At 42.1% G+C, this 22,460-nt stretch overlaps 1 protein-coding gene across 1 annotated transcript in view; it reads left to right on the forward strand.

The window, feature by feature from the left end:
* Positions 1–22,460, forward strand: part of SETD1B (SET domain containing 1B, histone lysine methyltransferase) — a 70,433-nt gene that overhangs the window by 8,434 nt on the left and 39,539 nt on the right. Inside the window, exon 6 of the mRNA XM_077834609.1 lies at positions 859–2,034. Within this exon, the coding sequence (XP_077690735.1) occupies positions 859–2,034 (1,176 nt within the window). The remainder of the gene's footprint in view (positions 1–858; positions 2,035–22,460) is intronic.

The raw sequence follows: 22,460 nt of genomic DNA on the forward strand, positions 1-22,460 counted from the left end.
CTTCAAGCTTTAATTGGATTGTTTGGATAAACCCCTCGGTGTGCCTTTGAAGTAAATTTCATTGAGATCTATTATTTGGCTGTTCTGCAAGGTTCATGTTTTTTAGTTTTTAGATTCCATAGCTGGAAACATTCTACCTGATCATTGTCTTTGTGAAGTTTCTGTTTAATTTTTGTTTGTTTGTTTGCAGTTCAGACACAACCTCTTTACATATAGTAGATTGACTCTTCTGCTAGAGCTTAACGTGTGACAGGTGGGGAGATCAGGGGTCTGAGCTGACAATCAGACCAACAGAAGCCATTGACTTCCACAGGTTCTGTACTTGCATACAGATCTACTATGTGGAACTGATTGCAGATGTGGAGCCAGTGTGTGTATGTATATGGTCTGATTTAATATGTGTATGGTCTGATATGTAAACTAGCTATTTGGGTCCCTTCATACTGTGTAAAATAGTCTTAATCTTTTGGTTTCAATGGTACTCTTTCATTCTCTTCTCTAGTTACATTCAAAAACTGACAGAATTTTTTATTTTATTTTCAGTATTCTTGATGTCTCATGTTCACCTGATTCTCTTGACCTTTAACATTGCTGCTAAAGAATAAATCGTATTTGCCCATTTCCTTTACTTCCTCTCCTACAGACTTTTTAAACTAAAATAACTGCCTACATATTTCAGTGGATAATTATTTGTGCATGACTTGGTTTTCAGAGCTATAAGCACCCCCTACTGCCATGGAACTCAATGGGAAGTCTTGGTGCTCAGCTTCTCAGAAATTCAGACAAATAGTTTTTGAATGTGTGTGTGCGTGTATGTATATCTATATATATTATTTACTTTTATTTTATTTTTTATAGTTGACTGATTCTGTAAAACGTCTGAAAGACAGTAACCTTTCTTCTGCGGGATCATCCATTACCCCAAACAGTAGCACCCCGTTTTCCCATGATACAGCCTATTCCAGCTGTCGGCAAGACACCCCAAATTCGTATAGCCAGTATACCCCACAGTCCCAAGGAACCCCGCTCACCCCACGACTGGGGACTCCATTTTCCCAAGATTCAACCTATTCCAGTCGTCAAACGACACCAGCTTACCATTACGGACAGGACTCTGGGTATAAACCAAGGAGACATGAAACAAAATTTACAGATGCCTACAATAGACGACCAGGACATCACTATGTCCATAACTCTGCAGGTGTTTACAGAGGGTCAGAACATCAGTTTAGCACGTTCAAGTCTCATCAGCAAGAGCCAGTACAATATTCTCACACTCCTCCCTTGAGCCACTCGGGTTCTTCAAGTTATAAATCTGCCTTCTCTCCATACCAAGCACCAGCTGTATTTCCCCCATCTGATGAACAGCAGTATCCCCAAACTTCCAGAGACACTGAGTACCGGAGACCTGCACCACCTCCAGCTGAGATCTCAATAGAAGGTAGTGCTGCTACTAATATTGATTTTGTTCCTGTGAAAGAAAAACAGGAGGAACTCCCATCCCTGCCGCAGTCAAACTGTCTTACCGAACAAAGTACAGCATCCTTCTCTCAGACTCCAGAAAGGAGTGAGACGCCTGGCACCCCAACCATGGAGTCTGAAATGCAGCATAACAGTTTAGACTCGAGGATTGAGATGCTCTTGAAAGAGCAGAGAACAAAGTTACCTTTTCTCAACGAACATGATTCGGACAATGAGATCCGAATGGAAGGTAGCCCTATCTCTTCCTCCTCCTCCCAGCTTTCTCCTATCCCATTGTATGGCTCTAACTCTCAGCCCAGTTATAGAGGTCAAACCCCATCCTCACGTCCCTCCAGCACTGGCTTGGAGGACATTAGTCCGACACCGTTACCAGATTCTGATGACGACGAGCCAATCCCTGGGACAGCTACTCTGAGTCAGAATTCAAGAGGAACGTCAGAGGCAAGTATGACTCCTATTGATCAGCTGAGTAGGACATCCAAAGCTGAGACTTCTGAGACTAAAGAAATGCTGCCTGGTGACCAGACGCCAACATCAGAAAAAATGGATGAGGTAAGAGAGAGAGAGAGAATTCAGATAAGCTACATGAATGTCTATGTGACTAGAACAAGGTAGAGCATGTACTCTATTCAGAAAGTGGTCTTTAAAAACTGCTGTGGTTTTTTTGAGCCAGGGTGGTTTTAGCCAGGTTTGACTCAGGGAGTTGGTAATGGGTTAGATGTGACATGAGCTGATGGTCTTAGTCCAGTTCCTGGTTAACAGGCATCCCTATTTCAAGAACAACCCCTGTAATTGGTAGTTTCATGTAGGGAGCTCTATGATTGAATAGTCGATAGAAACTGAATTCCCCCTTGGGGGTGCTCCTTCCAGCTTCGGGTTGAAGCTTATTGGTGAGACTGTGTGGAAATTTGCATTACCACTGCTCGTGCATGTACTGTCCTGTGGATCAACAGATTCTTGAGTCACCAGAGCTGTCAGTCCAATACCGCTTGCCAGCTCTGACGTCCCTTTTAAAAAATACATCTACTTTGGTAGTTGTCACATTGTTTATTCCATCAGGTGTGAACAGGAAACAGTTGTTGGGTTCTAACATACTCTTTCCTTAAGCGATTTAGACGAGAGGTAACTGACCTACTGGGGATGTGTTCCACTGAGTCTTCCAACAATAGAGCACAGCCTGCTGCCTCTAATGGAGCATTTGGGGATGAAGGACATCAAGAGCTTAACTATATGGAATGCTGCCAACAGACAGAGAGTGCATTGCAGTGGGTGTTTTATTTGGTATTTCAATTGAAACAAATGTGAGTAACATACTGTAATGTACATTTGGGTCCCAGTATAACACGTCACTGACAGTCAAAATATATATCTTCACAAGTGCCTGACCCTTCTATTCAGTACTGTTTATAACAGGATCTCAAGCAGATGAAATTATTATAATTTGAGTGCAAGGAAAAATCACATTCAGGGAGACATCTAATGTTCTAGATTGGTGCTGTCTAATAAATGAACACTGTGTAAAAGATAATTGTTTATTTATAAAACATTTCTGTAATTAAACTGGCAGAAAATACTTCCCTGCTCCGGTAAACAGTTGCTTCATTTCCACCCTAGAAGTGGCTGCATTTCAGCAGCAGGTGCAGCATTCCTGGGCATCTGTGGTTTGCAAAGTGCTTTGGGATTGTTTGGGTGAAAGGCACTACAATCATTAGATCACACATTTTAAAATGTTAAATAAGGCTAATAGGAACATTCTCCTGAGATCTATTTTTTATGCCTAAATGATGACCGATACTTTGTGTGTGTTTTGTAAGTAAGTACATGTTCAAATCTTTTTGAACTTGGACGTGCCGGTCCAGCTTTAGAACAGCTTAACCACTTGGTGTGCCCCCATTCTCTTTATAGGCTGACACAGTCTCCACCCCTCTGGTAACAGGACTGCAGAGGAGAAAACTCTCTGATACATGTTTACTTTGGGGCCCCAGTCTTGGTTGGGAAGTGGGTTTTAAACCAGAAGACATTCCCTGCAGGATTGGGAGAGGATATTTTTGAAAAACCCACGTTTTGTGACTTGCTTGTTCACAGATGGAAACTCTGCATGATCTGTTGGGCATTATGGGCTTGAATCTGCTTTCTTTTAACAACGAGCATTTCAGCACATTTTAAAAATGGGATGAATGCCAGTGTAATAGTTTGGGATCGGGGACTTTCTACAACTGCAATGTTAATGTCCCTTACCGGCCTCAGAGGAGTTCCCGGTATATTGTATTAACAGATTGTGATATGGGACAACAGTGTGCAGAAGTTGAAGCCTGTGATTAATCTTAGTCTTCCCTTAACGAGTTACCAGTGTCAGAAGTTTGTCTCCACAACTCTGTTGCACAAAATGGAATATGTTCTAAAAGCCTATTTAAAAGTCAAAAAGTTGTTAACAGTATCTCAAAACCTATACTCCCTGCTGTTGTAGACTTCTTACACAGAGGTATTCTATTTTTTTAATTCTTAGAGCTGTTTGTTCAGAACCTGCTATTATTTACAAAATCACCCTACAACTATTCCAGTGCGTTTAAAAAAATGTATGTGCCTTTCACTGCTCCTTTATGATGTGTGAGCTGGGTGCTTTTTTGCTTCTCTCCCCACAGTGACCACCCCCTCCCAGCTTTCCACAAACTAGGTTCTGGCTACCGTCCCTTTTGCTGAAGGATTCTTTGAAGGACCGGAGTTGAATAGCGACTCCACCGGAGGCTGAAATTTGAGTTGTAGCTTTCCAAACTTCAAGTGAGTCAGAAAGGAGTATTGAGTCTTGGGCTGGGAAAGCTGCCGCTCAGGCATCAGCCTATTGTGATGTTTCTGTTCAGCTCCAGTCCTTCAAAGAATCCTTCAGCAAACAGGAAAGCCAGGACCTAATATTTCTAATGTGTGAGGGGGAAGAGCAGAGCCAAAATTAATATTTAGGTGGGGAGGGGCCTGTAGTAGCCATCTTTCTGTCTTAAAGAAGCAATAAAGGGCAGATACTTGGAACCTCTGTTTCCTTCATAATTCACTTTTAAAGTGTCTGAATGTGTATTGATATACAGTCTGAATGCACGTTCTATCTGTACACACGTGGACTATGATGTCTCAATATTTGTAATAATAATACCCCCCAAAAAAGGTAGCAGGGAAGTTTTCATTTAAGGTGGCAGCAGTTTTTAATGCGCCTAATCCTGCTTCTGCCAAAATGAATGGGAGTTTTGTGAATGGGAACAGGGTTTGGCTCTACTTCAGAATTGCTGTTACGCAGTCACTCTTGTTCTCTAGGGAAAGCACCATGTACCCTGCATAAAGGCAGGAAACCCAGAGTTGCAATTGCAGAGGTTAAAATGAAGAGAGTGAGGCTGGTCCCTCATTAACCACTCTGCAAGACACCCGAGTTTGATTCCAGGATCTGGCCTGACTTTTTGAGCATGGCAGTGTGTTTGGCTCTGAGAAAGGGAATGCCATGCTTCTGTCAGCAACACCTACCCGTGGCTAATCTCAGGATAGTGATTATGGGCTCCAAAGAAAGTCCTGTTAAGCTTCCCTTGGCTGAAAGAAAGCAGCTAAGAAGCAGAGCCTAAAGTGGAGATGAAATGTGGGCTGGGGGAAAGAGGGGGGCAGAGGGGGAAGGAAGGGATCCTCTTACAAAGAGCACATGCAAGAATTTGAGAGAACCTGTAGAGCTCATTCAAACTAGTCTTGAGTACGGGAATGAAAACTGGGGAAGTGAAATAGAGTTTAGTTAAAATTTTATTTTAGCAAGATTCCATAGGTAACACCAAGCAAAGTCTTTTGCCCTGCCTAACTGAGCGACAGTGAGGAAGGTGTAATCCTATCAAGCTCTTTCCAAAAAAAAAACCCCAAAACAATCTTTGTGTGTGTGGGATTTCAGAAGCGCAAGAGTTAAATATGTAACGTTTGACGTTTTGACATCCCATTTGAGCCGGGTCTTGTTTTTGCTTGGGGCCTGCTACAGGAAGAGGCCCTGCATGTGCATATTGGGGAGGACGGTAGGATCAGAACAAGTCACTTTGTTTCATATTGATGGTGCCTTTTGTGTTCCAGCGTATGAAGACTTTAAGCTTTTTTTTTTTTTTTTTAAGAGCAGCTTTTTTTTATGATAAGAATGTCATCTGATTAGCACTTCACTTATTAGGAAATACTTTTATGTTGGTGATCAACAGCCTACCAACTGTCCTTGTAAATTGCCTAAGCACCTAGATATCAGAGTGATGGGTGCCTTATAAATGCCTAAGATGATCATGAAAATAGGACGACTCTGGAATAATGAAGAGACTATTGCTCTGCACTTTACTTGCTGTGAGTTTTAGTCAAGGGGTTTGTGACACAAATGGAGATTACACAATATGCAGTTGTCTTGAGGACACCTAAAAACTGCTGATGAAACCAGCTCCAAGAGCAAACTTTGTTTTTATGCAGTGGCACAGGTTTTCTTTCAGTTGATGCTGAGATGTGTTGTCACAGGACCACAGTTACTTTATTTTATAATTTTTTTGTAGAGACTTTCTAGATCTAAAATTATAGATCAGCATAAATTGAAAGGAGCCAAATGCATCTCTAGTTAAGCTCCACCGGAGTCACTGGAGTTCCACCCAGCATGAATTTGCCCTATGTATTTAAATGTATTTGAGCTTTTGTTCCTCCATAGTTGTGCCTAGACTTTGGAAAATTTACCATGGAGCCGACCTGAAGAAGAGCTGTGTGTGCTTGAAAACTTGTCTCTTTCACCTCACCCACCTTGTCTCTGTAAAAATATCAGACAGGCCAGTTCCATTGTACCTCCCTAATTCCCCTCTTCAGTTTTAACTGGATATGGCATTTTCCTCCCCTCCTGTTCTAACGTACTGCAGAGAGTTGTGTGCTGTCAAACAGCAGCTACATTCGCACCCTAGAGTTGGTTGCATTTCAGTAGCTGTTGAATGGATTCCTAGGAAACGTAGATCTAAATTTGCCTTTAGCAGTAGTGACCGTGCAGGGGAGCAAAGCAAGGCCATCTGTGCTTCTAGTACTAGAACCATCGTGCCAGTGAAAGGGGGCCGCAGGAGCACTCGTAGCCAGCTACGCCTTGCTGCTCCTTTGTAAAAGGGTGCGTGAGCTGCCTGGGAAACTCTCTCTTGATCAGGGAGTGTGGCCCATACCTTCTTGGAGCTATGCTGCACTGTGCAGGCAAGAACCAGCCCCCCTGCCTATGGTTCAAAAGGTGATGATCTTTAAGTGCTGCTGAGTGGGGTGGAAGAGACACCCCCCCCAATATCGTCTTTTCCCCATTCTCATTCCCACTCAACCCACGGCATGATCTGGCTCATCATATGTTAACTGCTTGGAGAGCCTTTAAATACACAATGCTGTATAAAAAAATATAAACAATGATTCGGTTCATATTTGTTGAGGCTGGATGTTTCTGACGTATCCTTTTCTGTAAGGCACAGAAGTTTTAATTCAAGGTGAAAAGAAATGTAAGTGCACATTGAGGCTGAGAATTTAAAACCTAAGAGCCAGGAAATTCAGAGCTATGGTTTCCACAGTAGCAGTGTCTTAGTCCTCATGCCCATAAATAGCTGTGTGAACTGTTATGTATGTGCATTATATGTATGCGCACCTGGGACCCCATTTACAGTTAGAATAGGAACCATCATCTCTGGACGAGGTAATTGTGGGGGAAAGTTGCGCTGAATTTCCTTATGCTAATTAAAGATGAAATAACCCTGAGAGCTGTGACTTACTGCCCAGTCTCTCGAACACACAGTGTGTGAGTCAAATGAAACAGAAATGTTCCTGAGCGCTGAGGTGTCTAGAATGCGATCATGCTTCACAGAACCTGTTCATAATCGAAATAGGTACATGTTGTGACCATTAATTTCCATCTCTGCAGCCAGCCAATGTCAGTGTAGCAGAGTCTGGGACAGTAGCTCTGTTGTATATATGCATTATGTCACTTAGGCTAAGCTTGTGCAATGTAAGCGGTGAGAGAGAGCTACTTAAACTATGGATTCCGTTCTGTCATTTTTTACTCAAACAAAGCGCCTCATAGAAGACATTGTTACTGGAGGATTGAACCCTAAGAGTGTAAGGCTACTCAAGGGAAGGCAAATACCCAAATCCATTAAAAGATTATTTAAACAGGACGTTACATTTGTCTCTTTCAAATCCTCAGGGGCCTCTTCATTTCCAAGTGTGGGTCTACTGTGAAAACAGACGATGTAAAATCATTTTATTTGAATGTGCTCCTTGAGAAAGGTTCTGCTCCTGTGTAGAGGGTGACCAGATAGCAAGTGTGACAAATGTGGGCACTATTTTCTCAGCGGGGGGGTGCACGGATAGTTGCCTATATAAGACAAAGCCCCTACTATCAGGACATCTGGTCACCCTAGGATGGGAGCCACCACAGCAGCATATAGGGACCGTAAATAGCCCTCAAAAGGGCTAAGGGAGAATTCCCACCCTCATCCTGGCACAGACACTCAGTACTCTAGCCACACTTAAAACTCAGGGTAGAGGGCATGCTAGGGGCAGGATCATGCCCCCAGGTGCTAGGGGGGGATTCTGAACTGCCCCAGGCTGCGGAGCAAACCAGAGGCCGCCCTGACGAGGCTGTTGTAAATTGATGGTTGTGCTGGCTCCTGAAGCAGTGTGGAATTCTGAGGGTGCAAAAATTGCTTAAATGAAAGCCACCTTTTCCCTCCCCCAGAGCCTCCTGGAGGCCCAGCACAGGATTTCAACCTTTGTGTTGATTTGGTGTCCTGTCAGCTGCTCTGAGTGACGAAAATGAGCTGTTACCAGTTTATACGCCTGCAGAGACAGTATGGCTAAGAGAGTGAAATGGACGGGCTCTCTTCCTCGTACAGTCTTGGATTTGTTTACTAACTTCCAGTTGGTCTCTTCTATGAAACCTCATTGAAGGCAAAGGAGTTGCACAATTGTTACCTTCAGTCAAAATTTGGTCTGTAGAATCCATATTATTGGTGATGGTGCGAGAGAGAGACCAACTTGATTCTCACATACCTGGTTGCATTTGCAGTGGGGGTAGTTATGAAAATAGTAACTTGCTTATGAACAGAGCACATTTGATATGGAGTTGGAGAGAGATGACAAACCTGGAACTGCATTTTTTTACAGTCACTTTTCAGAGTAGAACTACATAGGACTGGTCAGAACTTCAGTTTGGTTATGTAAGTACATAGTGTATTGTGTTCATACATACATATATGCATGGATAAACATGTTTTTAAATGAAGAAATATTTCACTAGATTTTTATACATAGCCTTGATACTGAAACAGAAGAACAAAGAACACGTGTCTTGTTAGTAACAAAACTAGAAATGGTGAAATACTTGAGTCTGACTGAAAAATAGAAAGCATATTGTGGTTGAGAGGTCCAGTGCTTCTTTCATTATCTGGTGTCATGCTAGGACTCTGAGGCTTTTAAAGTTTGCATATCTAATATAAGTGACATTTTCATACCCTTTTATAAATCACTGTTGCTGGTTATATATCCTCTTCTAATTCAGTTTTCTCTCAGTTTTACCGTATGTGGTTTTCTTAACATTTTCAGCCATTTAAAGGAATGGTTATATATTATTCCTATTTAAATAATAAGTAAGAATACTGCTCAGAATTTGCATGGTGAAATCTGTAGAAGTTCTGATACTCAAGGTCAAACTGCAGCTTTTAAAGCTGTGTGTGTGTGTGTGAGAGAGAGAGAGTGGGGGGGCGCCATTTTACAGTGCAAGTCCCAATCCACCAGCATTGTTCCTAGAGAAGCATGCCCCAATTGGCAACTCTGCCACCCTTTCCAGGGATGCAACGTGCAGTCCTTTACCGCCCAACTAGAGTTGCTTGTTGGTATAGAGGTATGAGGCTGTGGTCCTGCCACTTGTCAAATAGCTATGGTCCATAGGGGATAATATCAGGGAGCAGAGACTTTGCTTCTCAAGGGATTTATGACCAACGCAATAGCTGGTGAATGGTCCCTGTTTTATATATGTCTAAATCCTGCTTTTCACAAATGTGACCATACATAGAGGCAAAGCAGTGTGAGCTGTGTTTCTGGTACTAGAATCATCCTGCTAGTAAAGGGGGCCAGAGGAGGACACTGCCCAGCACACTTTGCTGATCCTTTGACCAACTCCTGTACAAGGACATTGTGTTGGGGAGACTCTTATGCTGCCTTCTCCTCCCCTTCCTCTTGTGCTTCTGTGCAGGGTTTGGGTATGTCTTAGCCCCAGAATATCTTAGGGGCTTATTAAAAATGCTTGACTGTTATTTTTGGCGTTTTAATTTCTGCTTTTTGTAAATACTACTTTCTCTAGACCTTTGTTCCCATCAAAGTTCAACCATTAGTTGTGATGTTATTGATATTTGATTCTCTTAAATGCATGTGGTGAGGTTTCATATTATAATAATGTATACCTTCCCCAAGAATTCCTTCAGTTTCTCCAATTCATTATATGCCCAATTGTCCTCAGCACTTGGTGATAGTGGAAAGTGACCAAGTGAAAGCAAACAAATTACTTGGTAAAAGTGTGTGGCAAAATGAATGGCATTGAAAAATCATGCCAGTGTATTAGGTAATCTGTAGAAATATTGAGAAAATAATTGCTGTTGACATATTGTGGTATGCTGCCTGCTGCCAGCATTAATCTCTCAGTGATTTTTAAGAGAACCGAGAAGCCACTGTGCTCTATGTTCGGAGTGCCCTGTCTGTCTGTCACACATAGAGCAATAGATTGACTCGTACATATTCACATGTTCAGTTGCTGTTGCCTTCCCTGATGTACCCTGAAAAAGGCTTATGCTCAAATAAATTGGTTAGTCTCTAAGGTGCCACTTGTACTTCTTTTCTTTTCCTAAAAAAACAGTTAATGAGTAGGACTTATGCACACGTCAGTTGCAGGTCATGCCTGCGCCCCATGAACTTTGGTTTTCGGTTTGGGGCTTAGTTTGTACCTAGCGCAGCAAAGGCAAAACTCAAAAGGAAACCATTGAGTTCGTTAAACCCTGTGCATGTCATACCTGGGCACAAAAGTTCGTTTGATCCAGACTGCTGTCTCAGGTTTTGTTATAAAACTGCCAGTTGATCTTTTGTAAATGTTCTGCCCATCCAGGGATAAGTTTTTGGTTTAGGTGACTATAAAAGATTGGGAGGCTTAAAAAAAAGTTTCTTTTCAAAAATTTATTTGTTTAGCCTTGGCAATGTGATTGTGCTTTAGAATGTACAGAAATAAAGAAGTGCCTGTTCTGTAAAGATTACAGTGTAGAACACTGGCACATAAAAGTCAAGATGCACTAGGAAATGTAGAGGTGGTGAGTTGGATTTTTTAATGTGCTCCTCCCCTAACTAATCATAAAATCACTTCTTATAGTTTTTGCAAAAGTGAATTTTTAGGAGTGATTTCAGTTAAGGGAAGTTGATGGGTTGGCATCCTGAGATCATTCTATGCATAAAGGACAGCATGAACAATGCACAGAGACAGGAATGAGAGAAGGAAATGAAACCATTAGGTTTCATTTCTCTGTTTGAACCTGGAGCTGGCAGAGTTTCTCCTGGTTTAGAGGTTTGGTTGCAAAAGGGTCACACTGCTGTAATAAAATTGCCAATTTCACATTTTATGATTCTGATATTTTGACTTATGCATTTTGTTGGTGGGATTTAGGTTTAATGTGTATTCATTTTGATGTAATGTAGGTTTATACCTCCTGTGGAGGTGATGAACATATGATAAATACAATTTATCATGATTCTTTGACCAGCAGCTCTCCTCATTTACCTACTATCCATGAAGTAGGTTGATGGCAGAGCTAGAGAGAGAACCCAGGAGTCCTGAATCTGCAGCTTTAATCAGGAGCCTGGGAGTGAGAGACAGTCAGACATTTTCTACACTTCTTTCTGGAGAAAGCTTAATATAATTCAGGGCAAGGATCGCATAACTGTGTTTTTGTTCAAGAAATGTGTTCTTTTCACCTGACTATATGGGATTGTAATGCAGTGAATACAGTAATGAAGAAAGACTCCTTTAGAACAAGGAGACTGATTTTTTTTTTTTTTTGGTAACCGGATTCCTCACAGCTTCCCCTTCTCCCAAAGTGTTTTGCAGAGACTATTATTCCAGGTGCTTGGTGTTTTTTCCAGCCACTAAACTTTAATCCAGATCACACCAGTGATACTGGTGCAGGCTTTAGACTCGATCAGGTCAGGTTTAAGTTAATGTTTGGAGAATAGTTTGTAGGTTTCTGCACCATTCATCTCCTGTGGCTGTGCAGTCACTAAATATAGCCATTTCAGCTGGAGGATGTTGTGGCTAGGGGGGTCCAGCTGCAGATATATGAAATGTTTCGGTGGAGGGAGGCAGTTAATATGGGCAAAAAACACAGAAAACCCGTTTTCATGATATGAGCTTTGTACTGTTGCCTAAAACATAAATAACTCTGAAAATACAAAGTTCTTTAGTACTAAACCAAAACCTTTAAATTCAATTGAAATGCAAGGAAAAGTTGGACAGAGTCATACATTGTAGTAATAGGAAAATGTGGTTAAAATATTACATTTTGACTAGGGAGCCATCTTTGAATTTGTTCAAACATTATTTTTGTTTTTTTAAAAGGGATGTGTCCAGTCAGAGATGGCCACAAATTAAGATTAAAAAATAAGTTGTAATACAAAAATCTTTTACAAAACCTAAGATGGTTAGAAATGTTTCCATAAATAAGTGCTGTGTGAATGTCTCACCCTTATGCTTGATCCTCCAAAAGCATCATATAGGTGGAAGCCTGTGCCCATGCAGAGCCCCATCGCAGGACTGAGGTCTAACAGATTTTTTTGCGTTTAAATTCCAATGGAAACTGCTTTTTGTTTTAACAAACACCCCACTGCATTGTCTGCAACCCAAGCAGCGCAGCCTAGTGCAGGAGAACCAGAAAGTGAAACTTGCTGTAAACCAAAATGATCTTTCTCACTACTGGATATTTCTTTTCCAGTTCTGCCCATGACATTCTCGGTACTGGGACATACACAAAGATGATAGTACCTGTTCTGAAGGGCTTACAGTAATCAGTTTTCATTGTCAGTAGAAAAATACAACCTTGGGGTGGCATAAAGAGAGAAATGTAAAAGTTTTAAAATATTTTAGCTGTTAAAAATCTATAGTTTTATTAATATGGATGAAGATTTTGTTGGGTGAGGGAGAAGATATTGGGGTAGGCTCATCCCTGATGGAACTCGATTGGCTTCAGTTGGACAACACCATGGATGCACTGGGATCTTTATTATTGATCTGGTAGCATAATTTTAAATGGTCCAAAGAATTTAGTCTCTCTACGCTTTTGACTCACATTTTTGGCCATTTTCATTAGTTTGCTGTGGCAACAACATTACTCCACAATTGCCACTATTTTTTAGCAAGTTACAGCATTAATCTTGTCTGCAGTGTGTTAAGCATATTGATTACAGGATATGGAATAAAATTTAAGTAGCTACTTCATTTTTGCCATTTTTAAAGGAGGTGTGAGGATAAATAATCCAAAGTAAAAAGGTATTAACTGAAAACCATAAGGTAAGGTATTTTTAAAGGGAAGATGCATGATTGGTCAATAAAGAGACCCAGGCTTTGGAATCTAGGTAGTTAACGGACTAAATCAAGTAGGTGAGTTGTGGTGGACTTAATTCTGAATTCTTAAGCAAAGAGCTGTCTTCAGTGTGGAGTTATGACTTTTCTCACAATTGTTTGCACCTTATTTGCATATAGTACTTTGGATGAATAATCTGTCTATGTAGGTACTCATCTGTAATTTCAAACTATTCAACTAATCTCATGGGAAAGCATATTTTGATAAAAACGTTATCCATTTGGAGTAATCTAGAAGTGGCCTAAAACAGAAAATATCATACATATATATATAGCCTCTATATAAATCCATGGTACGCCCACATCTTGAATACTGCGCGCAGATGTGGTCACCCCATCTCAAAAGGATATATTGGACTTGAAGAGGTTCAGAAAAAGGCAACAAAAATTATTAGGGGTATGGAACAACTTCTATATAAGGAGAGATTAATAAGACTGAGACTTTTCAGCTTGGAAAAGAGACAACTAAGGGGGGATATGATAGAGGTCTATAAAATCATGACTGGTGTGGAGAAAGTAAATAAGGAAGTGTTATTTACTCCTCCTCATAACACAAGAAGTAGGGGCCACTGAATTAAATTAATAGACAGCAGGTTTAAAACAAACATGTACACTCAAACTTGTTTAAAATTGATATATTGAACACACACAAGAATTGTTTAGAGAGAGACTTTAATAGGAGGGAATCAAGAGCTTTAGGTTCTTCCAAGCCTATCCTCTTTGGATCCTGGACTGGAATTGTAATACTAATAACATTACTGTGCACTCTTGCAGTGATTTTCCGTCAAGAATCTCAATAGTTTAAGCAAAGTGCTTTAAGTGTTATCATTCCCATTTTTACAGATGGCGTAATTTAGGCACAGAGAGGCCCAAAGTCTCACAACAAGTTAGGAAAGGGAACCAAAGTTTGGTCAGGAATCAGAACCCAGGTTTCCTGACTTTTAGTCTCTTGTTCTAACTAATAAACAACCTGCCTGTTTGCAGTGACTTGCTTACTTTCACGGTGATCACCTCTGAAATAACTATCCCAGAATTGTGACTTTCTGCAGAAGAGAATAAGTGGAGAATCTGGGCCTGTCCAAGCACAAATCAGCGAAGAGAGGACAAAGACTGGCTATAGAAGTTCTCAGCAGGCTAGAATAAGATGGCCTAGTCTGCCTTTTCCATTTCTAAATTCAGTTATTCAAATTTCCTTCTGTACCTATTTTACAAACTGCAGTGTTGTCCTTATAAATGTTTTTCATCAAATCAAAATGCCAATGGAAACACCACCCCAGTTGAGGGATGTATTGAAAACAGTGTTAATTTGTGACATTTGCTGGTACTTAATTTATGTACTGCTTCTCATCTGTATTAAGGGTAGTGTAACTGAGCAACTATAATATCGGCAGGGAGCTAAGGGGAAGCCTGTTGTCCTTCATTTGGGTACCTTTAGCTACAAGTTTAGGCAAGACTCTTCACCTACAATTGTAGAAAGTTTTTCTACTTCTAGCCTTCCTCCTGCACTGCCCCCCACCATCTGGAGAGGAGTAATACCAAGGAGGAAGTTGCTTTCTGTTACAGAGCTCTTGTTTGTTGGGCAAATTTTGAAAAGGAAAAACTTTCTGATGCTCCTGACTGGATATTGCTATAGACATTGATGGGGATTGAGGGAGATAGCTATATTATTTTTATGAATATTATATGTACGCTTGATATTATTCTGCCTGCCCTTATGAAGTTGGAAAAATGAAGCAATGGCAGAAATAAGATACCTCCAGAGAGAATACCAAGGGTCCTAATGAGAACAATGGGGAACTGTTAATTAGGAAATGCCTACTTGACCGGTTCAAAGCCAGGTTAACAAGTTTGTTTTTCCATCTGGGACCCTAAGATAAAAAGGATCATAAACCCGCCTGGAGAGAAAGGAATAGGGGACCAAGCAGCAGCGGCTTGGGGGGGACAGATGCTGACAGGGCGAGAGCGAAACAGCAGCAGATCTGTCTGTCCCTCCCAGGTCAGAAGTAGGCATCCTGGTCTGAGTGGAATTTACCACAGACTTGCAAGGTAAAGATAAGTCTTTGGTAAGAGCCAGCCATATGGGGCTTTTGTTATTTTAATACTTTTCTCTGCTTATGTACCTTTTGGGTAGATAAACAATACTTTTGTTTTCAGTCACTTTAATCAGGTGCAGGTCACAAGCTTTTGGAGAGAAATTTTCATGCAGGTGCCAAATACAGTTGATCCTGTCCTGTTTACACGGTTGGAAAATGGGGGCTGCAACCCAGAGCGCCAGTCAAAGAGTGCTTGAACTATGACATTCCAACCTTGAGGGAGGTGAAGAAAGCTAGGCAGTCACCTGAGGGGTGCACTCAAGAGGCACTGCAAAGGTGTCTAAAAGGCAGCTCACCTGTAACTGTGACAGCATCCATTCCAAGAGAAAACTGATGTGAAAGAGGGATCATTACTGTTAAAGAGGAGGGTAGAATTGAAAGGTGGCTTGATAAATACTTCTTTTTGCCCACTGCCTCTCAAACACCGTCTCCCTGTATTTTGATATTCTTGCTAAGGAAACCCCATACTGCAAGGGCTGTATTTCTCTTAGTTGGTGATATATTATTACATATTGAACTCCTTTTATTACTGACTGTGGGAAATCTGCAGAAATTCTCAACTGGAACAAAGACAGTGCTTCCCTAATTATGTTGTAGTTGTAGTAACAGGCACATTATTTCATCCATTTCTGGTAGTAGTTGAGAGGTGTTAAGGAAGAAAATCAAATCAATCTAGATTTACTGGTGAAAAGTTGTTTGAATACAATGTCTGTACAAAAATGAACTGGCTTGATAGTTACCTGCTAGCAGGCCAGGCGGTTTTGCAGGCTTATCTGCTTTCTTATTACTTGCGTTGAGAAGGAAGAACTGAATTCATGAGTTAGTTTGACTTAATAGCTTTATATATGAAAGGAAATTCCAGAGTTTGGGAAGTGGCTTTCTGAGCTGCTACCTGGTACTGTATGCTGTCTGTGACCTCTACTAGGGTATTGTGTCCTTTTTGCTTGCAGATGGATTCTGATCTAATATAGTTAGTTCTTTTCTGTAACTTTGACCCTAAGGTGCCACTGTGGAATGCTGACTGGCAGTAGCACCAATCGTATCTATAACAGTTTTGGTACTGAGAACTTTCAGTCTCCTCCCATCAGCCCCAAATTCCTTGTCTTTCTCTTCCTCTTTAGAGAGGAAGATGCACCCTCAAATCCCTGCTCTTTCCAGACTGCGAAACGTCAGAATAAAATCCTCTGGTAGTGGCTGAGATGGCAGAAAACCACAAAGAGCAAGCCAATTAAATGTTCTTTTTGCAGAAAGGCTCTTTAGGCCCTCTGTCAGCTGGATTTGCCTTATTTGTTTCCAGAGACTCTGAACTGTTGAATCAGGTGATGGTGGACAAGAGATTTACCTGGATCTTCCACTCCAGCAGGTCTGGCTGATCTGCATAGAAGTCTTTGGGAGAAGTAGAGAATATTCCCTGACTCTTTTGTCAGTAGGGGTTATTCTCTTGCCACTTCATCATCACTTATGCATGATTTAGCTTCCCTGTTGACTAAAGCCTTTGAAGTGAAGAGTGCAAATGGCTCCTTAAAATATCCCTTTCCTTCCCCCACCCTAAATAGGGAAACCAGAACAGTATGTCTTCAGAGACTGGCTGCATTGTTAAATAGCTCTCCAAGAGCAGGACACACCCCCTGCATCTCCTACTCTTCCTGATAAGGCTGGCTTAAACTCTCTTGACAAATCTCACAATAAACAGGTAATCGCTAGGAAAGAGCTTCGGGGAAGCTCTCTTTTCTTCTGTGGGGTTGTCCCTGCAGACAGCTACGTCTGAGGACATCCCAGAGGAAGAGTAAAAAGAAAAGGAGTACTTGTGGCACCTTAGAGACTAACCAATTTATTTGAGCATGAGCTTTCGTGAGCTACAGCTCCTGGCTCCTCTAAATTCTCCCTTTTAGAGAACTTATCTTTCTTGACAGTGATATCACTAAATCACTTAAAATTAAGCCTATAGCGTAGCTGTTACTTAGGTGGAAATCCCCCGGTTGTGAAGGAGGGAAAGATTTGACTAAATCATACCCTCACCTGGCAGTTAATGCAGTCAGTAACAACACATGGGGTGAAACCCCCTCGCCCCCACACACTATAAAGTATTGCCCTTTCCACCAACTCAGCTAAGCTTTCCAAGCTTCCTATTGGAGCAAACTGGCAGGAGTTTTCTTCCATGTCTAATATATAGCTCTGCCGCAGCCTGGGAGCTGTCTCTTTAGGAACCTCTTCCATTGCACTCTTAAGGCCTTTTTGGAAAACTGGGATCAGATGGTGCGGCTAGTCACGAAAGCCCAAGGATGGGGTTTTCAGAAGTGCTCAGTGGGAACCAATGGGAGCAGTTAGATCAATGCTGAGAGCTTGTGAAAAGCCGACCCCAAATATTTAACTTTTATAACAGACCCAAGTTTTAACTTTTTGTTTTCTCTTTTATGGTGATGGCAGTAAAGGAAAGAAATTTCCAGAGGAACTATTTTTTTGGCTCTAATACTTCCTGAGAGGGAGCTAAAGGCTCCCTGTTGTGTCCGTTCCTGGAGTCCTCCTCACTCCCTTTCAAGAGACCTCTGGAGCTAAAGGGCAGACTTCTCACCTTTCTAGACCAGTGGAGACCTAACCACCTCAGACCACTGAGCTCTCTGCAGCATCCCAAGGTTACTGCCTACATCAAAGGTGGGCAAACTACAGCCTGTGGGCCACATCCAGCCCACGGGATCCTCTTGCCCGGCCCCTGAGCTCCTGGCCCAGGAAGGTTAGCACCCCGCCCCGCCCCTGCTCTTCCCCCTCCCCCGCAGCCTCAGCTCCATGCGCCGCAGTGCAATGCTCTGGGCCGCAGCGCAGCTGCAGAGCCGTGGCCGGACCCGGTGCTCTGTGCTGCTCGGTGCGTGGCTGGCTCCAGCCGGGCGGTGCGGCTGCCTGTCCTGGTGCTGTGGGCGGCACGGCTATAGCACCACCAGCCACCAGCGCTCCAGGCAGCGCGGAAAGGGAGCAGGGGGGGTTGGATAGAAGCAGGGGAGTTTGGGTGGTCATCGGGGGCGGGGGTGTTGATAGGGGTCGGGGCGGTCAGAGGGCAGGGAACAGGGGGGTTGAATGGGGGCAGTCCGGGGGCGGGGGGGAGCAGTCAGGAATGAGAGGAGGGGTTGGATGGGGCAGCGGAGGGCAGTCAGGGCGGGGGGTCCGGGGGAGGTCAGAGGGGGTTGGATGGGGCAGGAGTCCTGGAGGGGCATCAGGGGGCGAGAAGCAGAGGGTGTCGGATAGGGGGTGGGGGCTGGACCACGCCTAGCTGTTTGGAGAGGCACAGCCTCCCCTAACCAGCCCTCCATACAATTTCGGAAACCTTTTGGCATGAGGGCCACATCAGGTTTTCCCGCCCCTGGCCTACATCTATCCCCTTTGCTCAGAACAGCATTGTCCCCCACTAGCTGCCTCAATTCCTGAACAAAAGGTCAAGGTATTAGCCATAAGCAAATACAAGCAATTTACGCTCTTGTTCCATTTCTTCCTGACAAGAGATTCTCTGGTATTTATTGTCCCCAAGAGAACAAGCATGGGTTTATCCCATTTGGGGCTTGCAATAGTTAGACCAAGGTCACTTTGTGCCCAAAAGGTTCACGGAGCACGCATGGTCATCCCAGTGTTCATCTGTGGACCCACAGGAAGCTTATCTACGCATACCACCAGCAGCTCAATATCAGAATCGTGATTCTGCCTAAGGTGCTTCTGTCTACAGTACTGTGACCATCTTAGGTTCCTTCATCGTAATTTCCTGGGTCTCACTCTGTGGAGAAGACCAGTGGCCCGGATTCCAGATCCTACACAGACGTTAAAACAGGAGCTAATTTACGTGTTCCAAGTGTAAAAAGAAGCTGAATGTGACTATTAAGGGGATCTTCCTTCCTCTTTGCCACTACTAGCCTTAGGCATTTCCCTGCTATGAGAGAGCTATTCTGCTGCTTATTAAAATGCCCAGGTGAGCTGAGGTAGTTGACTTCCTCAGATATTCTCAATTGCCCTTCTGTGGTTTCTCCCTGCATGAAGCACAATCTAATTAGGAACCAACACCTGAGCCTGGCACATTGTGAGACACAAACATGCACCGTAGTGGCATTTCTTTACACACTAGGTAGTCCTAGGAGTGAGCCGTGGTTCTCTGGGGAATTGCTCCCTCTATTCCTTTGTGTTTTGTGGTATCATCGTAAGGCTTCCTCTGAGCATTTAACAAAGCAGCCTAAATTAGGGTGGTGATGTTTGATATTTTCCAATAAGATGCTCTGTTTTTGATGAGTACTTTCATTTTACAATTGCTTTTGTCTCTCTTTTTGTAGAGCAGTGTAGGTGTACACTGTTCTGAATGGCGGGTGATCTGTGCCAAACAAATAATGTGTCCTTGCTCCAAATTGCTGCCAGTTTAACAACACAATCAAAAACAAGCCAAGACACTGCATACACTGAGTGAGGTATTGCCATTGCTTATAACTATTATTATTTGTTAGTAAAATAAAAAAAAACAACAAAGTTTCTTATACTGAGCAGTTAAACAGTGAACAAACAAAAACTCTAGTGCATTGAAATCCTACCTTTTAATGTAGCACAGCACCAGCATATGCATTGAGGCTGGTTGCTGACTTAATCTGTTTTCTCTGTCTGTCTGTGTCGCTTTCTCTTCTTTCAGAATTTCCTTTTGTAACGTTTGCCGAATTATTTGATTTGAAAGGTGCTGTGTCAAAAGTGTGGAAGTAAATTTGGCCATTTACAGTCTTCCATTCTCTAATTAAACACTTTTGTTTTGAAGAGTATTCACTGTCATTTACTTACATTACATGATGTTGTAATCTTATAACTTGCATGTAGATATACATGGCACTTTCCAGTAGTCCTTGCTCCAGAGAGCTGACAATCTGAACCCACAGTGAGCCCATACAGACAATCACTATAAATGGTGTGTGGTGGAGTTTTATTCTGATATTGCACACTGGCTTTTCAAAACAAACTCTTTTTTGGGGACTGGCAAATGTTGATTCAGGAGGCTGTTCTGTGAGTAAGTTGTGTCATGGAAGAATGGATAATGTGGGCAAATGAGGCAAAAGGATCTCCTGGAAGGAGAAGTTTAGTAGAGGATAAGGAGTCTGATAGAAATAATAACATTTTTTTGTATAGCTGCAGACGTATGCACGCTGCTGTTTGCTGTCTACAGTAAAATGAAGGACAAGACTATTTGATGTGAAAGGTCTGGGAAGAGACAGTAAACCAACAATTGTAGCTTCTATTTACATGTTTGGTCCCAGATAGCCTCTAATACAGTGGTTTTCGACCTTTTTTCATTTTCAGACTCTTAAAAAATTTCTAATGGAGGTGCGAACTGCTTTGAAAATCTTAGACATAGTCGGAGGACCGCCAGGGGTCCATGGACCTCAGGTTGAAAGCCACTGTTCTAAAGTAGTAACAGCCTTTCGCAGACCCCTTAGACATAGTCTGCGGACCCCAGGACTACTGGTTGAAAACCACTGTTTTACAATATATGCATCATTGAAGGAAAGATCTGTTTTATAATCTCAATTAAAAATGCAGGACAAGTTTGTCATAAATATGCTCTTGAGTGTTTCGGCCTCATGCCTGACACCACTGGGCTAAAGATAATTACTAATAGCATCCACCCTCTCATGTCTTACTGCTTGATCTCTCATGTCTTACTGCTTGATCATTCCACTTCTGAAAGGCAAAATGTATCATTGGGTGCAGTGTTGTTTTCTGTATGCTTTGCAGTTGTTCCCTGAAAGTGTGTGTGTAATTAAAACCAAAACAAAAAACCCCTAAAAACCAGCACTTATGCCCTGGCATCTAACTCTGGACAGCAAAATAATGACGTGTTGCACTGTGCCACCTGAGTCTGCAGCAGGATCTCTATGCTGGGTTTGAATCTGTTTGTGCTTAAAGAAAAGAAAAATGTTCCTCAGTGCAATATCGTGTCTTTGAGGAACTGTTGCATGTGACCAAGACTGAAAATGCAGCCGAGAGTTTTTTTTTGTTCTGGATGCCGTAGTAAGAAATCTAGTGACAAGTTTAAAATGTTCAGTTCTCTTTCAGATTTCCAGAAGAAGCAACTCAGGAAATTGCTCAAGGAGATTGACCTTGGGCTGTTTTCTTTATAGAATGTCACCACACTGTCATGCTTATGGTAGGAGGGAGCCCTACATGTAACCTGCAATAAACAGCAGCAATAGTCTAGGGGCTAGGAAGTTGGAGGGACCTGGGTTCTATTCTTGACTCTGACACTGCTTTGCAGTGTGCCTTTGTTAAGTCAGTTAACTTCCCTGTGCCTCAGTTTCACAGGCAGTGGAGTGTTGGTTTTTTTTAAAAGCGATTAATGATACCTGCTCCTTTTTTGTGAACCTCTTCGAATGTTTTGGATGGGCCTGATCCAAAACTCAGTGAAGTCATTTAAGTGCTCAATATTTTGTCATTCAGTGAGGTTATGATAAAGTAATGTTTTCTTTTGAGAAGCAGGACTGGCTTCTTTTCTAGCTCTCTTGCCAGGCTTCCTCTCAACATTTAAAATTGCTAAGATTTTTGGTATTTAAATGTGAACTACTCAGATTTTTAGTCAGAGCTTTAAGGGCCAAATTCTGCCTCCACAGTTCCTGTTCATTAGCCAGTGTATAGGAGGGCAGATTTGGGGCTTAAATATCTCACAAAGAGCATTCAAGTTGGTAAATATAATTTAAATTGTTGTTTGTTTATATTGTATATGCACCTAGGTGCTGACTGTGAGCACTGTTTTTAAAATTGTAAAGAGTCTGTTTTTTCTCCCTTTTCCTGAGGTATCAACAGAAAAGTAAAACTTAATGCTACGTTTTCCTTTCTGAGGACATGTTTTGCTGGAGGGAGAAAAGGAAAGTAAATTTGTTCCCTCCTCTTTTTGTTTTGAGCATTAGCTGGAACAGGCTACGGAGTTTCCACATTTTGCAAGCAATGCTGTGTTCATTAATATTAACAATCTCCTCCTGCATCACACTGACTGCTGTTTAACCTGCATTTCATTATATTCGTGCTTGATGGTTCAACTGGGATTGCTGACCCAGTGCTATTTACTGTAGGGCTATATTGGAGTAGTCTTTTGCATTTGGTGATGCAGGCTGCCTAACACAAATGTGTGACTTGATGATAAACAGAAGGTTTGAGTAAAAGTGGCAGGCAGTTGTCAAATTCTGAGAACATCTAGCTGAAATCTAGACACACAGATGTGA

Source organism: Eretmochelys imbricata, chromosome 15 (assembly GCF_965152235.1).
Source record: "Eretmochelys imbricata isolate rEreImb1 chromosome 15, rEreImb1.hap1, whole genome shotgun sequence".
NCBI classification, from domain to species: Eukaryota; Metazoa; Chordata; order Testudines; family Cheloniidae; genus Eretmochelys; species Eretmochelys imbricata.